At 33.6% G+C, this 8,952-nt stretch overlaps 1 protein-coding gene across 1 annotated transcript; it reads left to right on the top strand.

Annotated features, from left to right (window-relative positions):
• The first annotated feature begins 3,267 nt into the window (after nucleotides 1-3,267).
• On the top strand, nucleotides 3,268-8,729 carry LOC102594719 (protein CIA1-like). Its single transcript, XM_006341188.2, has 10 exons — nucleotides 3,268-3,530; nucleotides 4,333-4,476; nucleotides 4,739-4,954; nucleotides 5,163-5,230; nucleotides 5,662-5,727; nucleotides 5,818-5,871; nucleotides 6,079-6,141; nucleotides 6,423-6,531; nucleotides 7,551-7,634; nucleotides 8,402-8,729. The coding sequence occupies exons 1-10, from the start codon at nucleotides 3,336-3,338 to the stop codon at nucleotides 8,492-8,494; spliced, it is 1,092 nt and encodes a 363-aa protein (XP_006341250.1). The 5' UTR covers nucleotides 3,268-3,335; the 3' UTR covers nucleotides 8,495-8,729.
• The last annotated feature ends 223 nt before the right edge of the window (nucleotides 8,730-8,952 follow it).

Below are 8,952 nucleotides of genomic sequence, written 5' to 3'. Positions count from 1 at the left end.
GATAACCCTAATGTTTCTTCTACTCTGTTTATTTTTACTTAAATTTAGAAAGATATGCTTCATTTCTACCCTCAATCTTATCGCTACATTTATTTGCTATTTAAAATTGAAATTAAAAAGACAAATGACAAATAAGTTTCTATATTAGCTCACTTATGAGCAAAATATATTATAACAATCTTTACTAATTTTATAACAATACATAAACTATACTCCCTCCGTCCCATATTAGATGGGCACTTCCAACTTTACACGGTGATTAAGAAATCATTAATACATTGGAAGACTTCACCATTTTGCCCTTTGTTTATATCAATGCATATTGAAATGAGTTACAAAAAATACACATACAATATAGGAATGGTCATATTAATTGTAGGGGTAAAATGGAAAAGAATTAATTAATTATATCCTAATTTAATAAGTGCTCAAATAATATGAAAAAAAATATTTTTAGTAAGATTCTCATCTAATATGGGACGGAGAGAGTAACAATATAACTTTATTAATGTTGGGCCCGGCCAGCGCCGGGCTTTCTTTACTAGTATATATATAAAAGAGAACCCTAGGACCGCCTACGTGGCTCCACCACAAACCAGGATTCCCTTTTAATTTATTTATTTCCAAAATTAGCCTTCTTTTTCATGAAAAGTTGTGACTTTTATAAAAAATTGTGACTTTTATGAAAAGTTGCGACTTTTGCGAAGAGTTGCGACTTTTATGAAGAGTTGCGACTTTTATGAAGAGTTGCAACTTTTATGAAGAGTTGCGATTTTTATGAAAACTTGCGACTTTTATGAAAAGTTATGACTTTTATGAAGAGTTGCTACTTTTATGAAAAGTTGTGACTTTTATGAAAGGTTGTGACTTTTTCAAAGAGTTGTGACCTTTCCGATAAGGCACAATAAGCATTTATTGACACTACCATTTGTTGTCTATAAATAGAGGGATTTCTTCTCATTTTAAATTTTAAAACAACAAAAATTCTGAACTTATTCTTCTTCTTCTGCACAATTGAATATTCGTGTACTTTGCTCCTGTTGAAATGGCTCACTGACACCATTGTTTTTGTATCAATACACTTGTGAATAGAATCGTTCTATCCTGAGATGATCTATTCCTTTAAACCTTGGGTACTAGAAGGGAATAATTTCCTTAAGGGGACAATGTGCATTCAGTGGGCTCGATTTTTTCCTTTATGTTTCATTCTATTGTTATAGATCTTTGTATGTTTTTACAGTCATTAATTTATGCTTATGTTATTGATTGCTTTTTTTGAGTACATATTTTAAATTTTGTTGTTTATGTTTATGCTTTTGATCATTATGTTGAAGTAAAGATATGTTAATCCAGAGTTTGATGTAATCATTAGACTATTGGTGTCATGTAGATTAGAATTCTTAAACTTGTAAAATAAATGACTTAGATCTTTATAGAGTTTTCAGTGGCTAAAAGATCCATGGGATGTCCAAGAAGGGACTTTTGAGTGTTCAGAAGTTATGGTGGTTCCACACTACCTTGGAGTTTTAGTTATTCAACTTTCTATCTTATCGAGACATTCAATTGATTAGTGACATAAAAAAAATAAAGGAATGTAGTGGGATGGTAAGTATTGTACTCAACCTTAATCAAAAGTTTGAGGTTCAAATGTTGGAGTGGAGTCAATGAATTATCCCTCGAAGTAGGATGAATTCATATTAATCAAATATTAAAGAAATAATTATCTCCTTATAAACATTAGATTAAAAGTCGCAAAAAAAATATTTTTTTTACCTTATTGATCGAAACATAAACAACAAAATATGCCTTTTGGCTATCAAAGTAGTGTCATCGACTGCGAATGATTTTTGAATAAGGGACTTGCCCAAGACATAATTTAATTCAAATTATTTGAGCGACATACGTTATTTCATTGAACTCCAAGAGATGTGTTTTTAAATTTTAATTAACTTATCAAGTACACAACTAATTATATAAGATGTATTAATATTTAGATAATTGTATGTAGAGGCCTTGAATAGGAGAAAAACTCTCGCAATTGATGAATAAAATGTTTGTACCACTTTTCGAAAATACAAATATAGACAATGAAACAATTATATATCTTTTCTAAAGACTTTGGTGATGAATAACTACAGTAAAATGAAGAATTAGTAACAAAATGCATAAACACTTAGAATCATTTTATTTTTTTTGATTTTAAGATTTACGAAAATATTTCATTTCATCTTTGGATAAAATATTCTTGACAATTTATCGTAGGGTTGTACCCACTCGAAAACACTTATATTATCAAATGTTCAGAAGTAGATTATTGACGTAGTTCACCACCGCGCGAAGCGCGGACAATTTACCTAGTATATATAAGTAAGAGAACCTTAGGCCCGCCTACGTGGCGCCACCACAAATCAGAATTCCCTTTTAATTTATTTATTTCCAAAACTAGCCTTCCCCTTTCATGAAAAGTTGTGACTTTTATGAAAGGTTGTGACCTTTCCGAAGGGTTGCGACTTTTCCAAATAGTTGGAACCTTTCCGATAAGGCACAATAAATATTTGTTCACACTACCCTTTGTTGTCTATAAATAGAGGGATTTTCTCTCATTTTAAAACAACAAAAATTCTGAACTTCTTCTTCTTCTTCACAATTAAATATTTGTGTACTTTGCTCCTGTTTAGTGGCTCACTGACACCATTGCTTATGTTACAGATCCTGGTATGTATTTTTACAGTCATTAATTTATATTTATGTTATTAAGGATAAATGATAAGATGTAATAATTTTCATTTTCCTTTACATTATTAATGTTTGTTACTACGTAATCTTGTATGTAAGATAATATAGTGTTTTAGTTTTACTGATTGATAAATTTTAAGTATTATTTTATAAATTTCGTGATATTAAATTTCCGCGCGAAGCGCGGATTATTTTACTAGTTAAAAATATAAGAAAACAATCAACACTTGAGGAAAAATTGAACGAATTATATTATGACCCTCATTTTAGTTCATTTCAATCCAAGTAACTTTTAGACGAGTCAATAAATCACTCATTTATTAACTTACCCCATTTTAACCGGTGCAATTGAAGTAGAGGTGGACTCTAAATAGAAAAATGAAATGACAAATTGGGTGAAATCTGTAATTAACTGAAACTTTTATTTAAAAACTTTAGGGGTCTAACTGTCAGTTCATAAACTAAGTAACTAACTTAGTAGGCCCACTTAAGTAACATATAAGTATGTACAAATCCAATCAAACATCACCAAAATCTGATCAAATTTCCCCAATTTATATTGAGCAGCACAGTCACTTCGCCACCACAATTCCGCCGCGATGAAGAATTTCAGCTACGACGATTTTGAACTGAGAGAGATTCAAAAGCTCGAAGGTCACACCGGTAAGGTTTTGGGCATAGCTTGGAAGGAGGATACCGGATTATTGGGTTTTCTGGCAGTAATGGCATCCTGGAGTGATGATAAAACCATACGAATCTGGGAAGAGAACTTATCCGGCTTTTTCGTGTGTAAGGTTTGATTTCTTTTTTCATTTTCTCAAATTTATCATTTGGATTACCTGATTGTGAATAACTGATAAGGTTATAAGTGTTGAAAAACATTTTTAAGTGGTGAAACTGATGTTATAAATAAATAGTTATGTGTTTGAAATAGAAGTTTTGAAATTGTTAATAATAGTTGTGATAAAAAAAATAATGATAAGCAGTTGTTTTGTTAGAATGACTAAAATTCTCTTATTGTTTAGTTAAAGTAGGTTGGAGTCCTACATTGGTTGGAGAATGGGCATGCGATATGTTTATATGGACTTGGACAATTCTCTCCGACGAGCTAATTTTCAGGATTGAATCGGCGTCTAAGGTCCATTCAACATGATATCATAGCTAGGTCCATTCCTATTTGGGCTTCTGTTACACGCTTCAGTTGGACCCAGGTGTGAAGAGCGGTGTTAAAGTAGGTTAAAGTCCCATATTGGTTGGAAATTGGACTAGTGATATGCCTATATTGACTTGAGTAATCGTCCCCTTATGAGCTAGATTTTGGGGTTGAGTTAGGGTCGAGTTCCATTTAACAATTTTCTAGTAAGAAGATGTCTTATTAAACTTGTAAGCTAGTCAAATTGACTTATACATACTTTTTAGCTTATCTATGCATTTGGTTAACCACATTTCCTTATAAGAATTGTTTTCCTTTAAGTTCCTTCTCTAGAACTCTTTCCATGCTCAAGAAAATATAGTGACTCATTCTCTAGCTACAATGACTATTTGAACCTATACATAAAAAAGAGCTGTAATAACTCTTAGAAGGAAATTTTGCAGGCTGTTTTGGAGGCATCATCTACTGTTAGATCGTGTGCCTGGTCACGGGAATTCTATTTGTTGGCAGCAGGTTGCTCTGATGCCACCACTGTCATTTGGAAAAATGTCGGTGATCATGCCTATGAGCGTATCTACACTTTAAAGGTACAATGACTTTGTGAGATTATCAGAGAAATTAACTCTCTGTAATTATTGCAACATATAAACTTCAAAGATCTATCAGCACTCAGCAGAATAAGGGAATGTGTTACTACGGAGTTCATTTTGAATTAGCTTAATACTGATATGTGATCCTAATTTGGATGGACTTATATATTCAGGATTTTTCTTTTCATTTTCTTTAATAAGTTATAAATCTATGAAATCCTGTCTGCTTCCTTATTTTCATTATGTGGATAATGTCCAGGGTCATGAGAATGAAGTGAGAAGTATTTCCTGGGATAGGGACGGGATACTTCTTGCGACATGTGGAGGTGATAAGTCAATTTGGATATGGGAAGCTTTGCCTGGAGATGAGTTTGATTGTGCTTCAGTGTTACAAGGACACACAGAAGATGTTAAGATAGTTCAATGGGATGATCGTATTGCTTTATTCTCCGGTAGTAGTGATAACACCATTAAGGTATATTTGAGAGGTTCAACTGCACATTCTCTGTTGTTTGCTTATAAGGAGTTTAGCATGCTTTTCATACCCCTATTACCTGTAACATAAAATTGGTAGTCAACACATTTCTCTTCTTTTTCTTTTAATGAGGGCAGGGGCAGCGTAAAGGGATTTGAACCTTCACCAGTGATATTATCTAATCTCTAGTGGTGCTTGAAAACTTTAGGTTTGGGCAGAGACAATTTATACGGGTGTTGAATGGCCTTGTATTGAAACTTTGGGTGAGTCTGACAGGTAAGAATTATTATTTGGCAGTATATTTTTCATTTCGTTATATCTAGATAGTGTATAAGTGTATCTTATATCCTGAAAAACCTTCCATTGTGTGACTATTTGGAACCTTCATGTAACAGTCATAGGTCGGATTTTAGTTCTAGAGATCGTCTGAATTCATTTGGAAAAAACTTTTTGTGTGAAGTGTTTCACTCATCCTACTAACAGTGAAAAGTGGTCTATAATTTTCTGGAGAGTCCGAGCAACGTAGGACAAAAGTACTTTATAAAAAATAAATAATTAAAGGCAAAAGCAAACTTCTACTCTTTGAAAGTAATTTTTCAAGAAACACTTCAAAATAAGTTGATTTTGAAAGCTTGGCCAAGAAGGCTACCAGTAACGTCGTTTATGATTGTTTGGGAGGTTATACCGCTACATGGTTGAACTTTCAGAGAACATACATCTGCTGTGCTGTCTCTCTCTTTCAGTAAAGAAAGAAGAAGAATGGTATCTTGCAGGTATGGCTTTCTCTCTGCTGAATTCGTTTTAAAATATACACTCTCAAGTCACTACTAAACAGATTTTACATTGAATTCTCTAACTTGCAGTGATGACCTTACCATCAAGATATGGAATTGTGAACGTCATTCTACAGAACTTTGGTGAGCCCATTCTTATCCTTATTTTCATAAGCATAATACAATCCTATAAAGTTGATTTATGTGATCCTATGGGAGAGTGTCCCTCATTGATTGTGAGGAGCTTTTTTTTTGCTTTATTAACAATTACCTTTCTAGTGGTATGTGTTGCTGTAATTGCTATGTTTTCCAATTCCTGATTTGCTACCATCTCCTTTTTGTGCTTGTTAGGTCACATATTTGCACTCTATCTGGATATCATGATACGACAATTTTCGCAGTTGACTGGTTGAGGTAGCTACTCTATATCTATAACTAATATATGCTCTTTTTTTTTTTTTTTTTTAATTTTTTTTCTGTTTGCACTCCTTAATATTACCTTTATTTGGACAGTTTTTCCTTTTCAACAAACTGTGTATATGGAGGGGAGAGGCAGTTTAAGATTTACGGTCTATTTTGCATGAATTGATAGTTTCATAGCTTGTTTTACTGTCTAGATTTCATGCTTGATCTCTTTTTATTGGGTATGTTATAGCTATTCCTACAGGCTAACACTGGATATTCTAATATGTTAGGGAATTACTCCGTGCGGTACCTAAGGAGGAAGACCAGGACCCAGAAATATTTGCTAGTGCAGGAGCTGATGACGCTATACGTATATTTATCGAGGATAAGGACAACGAGGTATTGGAAAACCTTCTATATCCCTTATACAGTTTTGTAATTCAGGTGCTTATTATGTTGTGTATAATGTTTATCCCCTAGTGGATCAATTCCAGTGTGCCTTTCAAACTAGTACTATTAGTAACCAATTATATAGCATCTTCAATATACACTGATCTTTCGATCAAGTTTTGAGCTCCGTACTCCAGAACCTCCTCCTATTAACCCAAATTTCTTGTGGGAGCTGGAAGAAGCTGGGGTGTTCTTCTATGCCACTAGGTGTGGGCCCATCGTCTCCAGCCTTGACATGCAGAATTATCTTTGCTGCCTGTCTTTCATGCTAGACATGCTGCGCCTGTGGATTAGTTGAGATACACACAAACTATCCAAGTGTTCACTATTTTTTTTTAAAAAAAATTATAAAAAAGAAAGAAAGAGAAGATTACAGTAATATCAGAATTAACTCCATAGGACAGAGGCCAATTTAAGATTTAAGCTCTATGGTTTCAACCTTTAACGTTCTCAGCAGTGAAACCCATTATGTTTTAAATTTTTGGGTTCATATTTACTAGTAATTGCAATTTTGATAGACATTTACACATAAATTTATGCTCCACTTCAAAAGTACTTGATTCAAATGAACGCGGGAACTTAAAGCTGCATTCTCCCCTGGCTTTAGGACAGTTCTTTGATTCTGATTTTGTTCTTCTCGCCAAATCTATCTCAATTTGAATGTCTCGTCATCAGGGTTCTAAGACATACTTTTCCTTATCAACGAGCGTCTTCTAAAGAGGCAACGGTAAATAATTGATATTTCACTTCATCGTAATTTTTATTTCAATTTCTTTATTCATATATGTGTCATTCATGCTTATGATTATTAGTCTTGGACTAAACATATATATATTTGTATTTTTTTCTTCTCTATGAGCCTTTTTTCATTAAAGTCCACGCTTTATTTGCACTTTTCGCTTAAAGCCCTAGCGGAACTTAGAGCTTTTTTGCGTTTTTTGCTTTTGATAACACTAGTCTGATGACAGGTTGATGGACTTCCATTTAAACTACTTTTGAAGAAGGAGAAGGCTCATGAAACGAATATAAATTCTGTAAAATGGCACTCTGGGGTAAGTCACCGGAATATTATAGTGGTAGGAGTTTGACAGTTGCTTGTTCATCTGTCATTGCTTTAAACTCTGCAATTAGTATGCTACAAAGATGCTTTAAGCTTTGAGCAGAAGCTGAGATCATCTGGAAACTTCTGAGTGTTTTACCGATTAGGCGAATTTAGAATTTAAGTTTTATGTGTTCGACCTTTAAGGTTCTTTGCGTTGGAGTTTAAATTGAATATTTGTTGACCTCAGCTTCTGTTGACAGATATGTAATAAATTATGTTACTCAGATTTTCCAAAAATATTTCCGTACGTGTGTCGCATCCTCCAAAAATGGATAGCTTTTGGACGATCCGACTCACACCTCGCGAAATTTTTGAAGAGTCTGTGCAACATATATAGGTGATAAGATATGTGTCAGATCTGACAAATGGTGTTATGTTAGGTACTGCAAATTTGCAATGATTGTTGTATGGTTTTTCAAGGAGATGAAATGTTTGTCTTCTGTTTTATACTCAAATATTCAGTCGCGTTGTTTTATATCGAAGACTAGAAGGTTGAATTCACTCTATTATGCTTCCTACCTTTAGTTTGATCAGTATCTGTCTTAATTCGACCCTACCCTTTATTCAAGCATTTTTTTCTTCACTAAATTGCTCGAGGCTTATGTGTTTGCGTATTTGAGTTTCTCCTCTATTTCACTAACAAAATTGAAAACAAGATTCTTTTTTGGTCAAATAAATTCCTCAATGTGTTTACTTTCTTCTATCAATTCCTTGCAGGATAAAAGGCGTTTGGCGTCCGCCAGTGATGATGGAACAGTGAAGATATGGGAGTTTGTTTGCCCCTGGCCTGCTGGCCGCATAGATCCATAGTTGATACTGGAAGTGTTGTTATAGTAATTTTGAGCATGTTGAAGCCTCAAACTTCTGGAAAACTATCTTCTTTTTTTCTCGAATTCGAGACCTCTGCTTAAGGGTAGAGGCCCCCTATCTATCCGCCACAATCCTTAGTGATATCATTACTACATATTATACTAGCAAAACAAGAGAACAGATCTGCAAATTTTCTCAATAATATTAAAGTTGATACCATCATTTCTGTTGTCAACTTTATTTGTCAACTAGTTCTGGGAACGTGCGTTGCACGTATGTCCCCTACTATTGTTGTATAAAATCTGTATAGCGGGTGAAAAGGCCACGCTGATTTTCAAACAGAAACAACTCAAACACACTAATTAACTAAAATATATCCTCAAAAAGCAATTTAAAAAAGATGAAGACACTCAACTAATATAAAGGAGAATTCTTCTTGCCTTTATATTACATATCTT

Source organism: Solanum tuberosum, unplaced genomic scaffold (genome assembly GCF_000226075.1).
Source record: "Solanum tuberosum cultivar DM 1-3 516 R44 unplaced genomic scaffold, SolTub_3.0 scf00021, whole genome shotgun sequence".
In the NCBI taxonomy this organism is placed as follows: Eukaryota; Viridiplantae; Streptophyta; class Magnoliopsida; order Solanales; family Solanaceae; genus Solanum; species Solanum tuberosum.
This window is presented reverse-complemented; position numbering and strand designations above follow the sequence as displayed.

What these genes read in the sequence shown, in the direction of transcription:
- LOC102594719 (XM_006341188.2), top strand. Translation starts at nt 3,336, where the DNA reads ATGAAGAATTTCAGCTACGACGATTTTGAACTGAGAGAGATTCAAAAG. An exon ending in GTAGTGATAACACCATTAAG is followed by an intron (nt 4,955 to 5,162) that starts GTATATTTGAGA and finishes TGAAAACTTTAG; the next exon opens with GTTTGGGCAGAGACAATTTA. An exon ending in AGAAGAATGGTATCTTGCAG is followed by an intron (nt 5,728 to 5,817) that starts GTATGGCTTTCT and finishes TCTAACTTGCAG; the next exon opens with TGATGACCTTACCATCAAGA.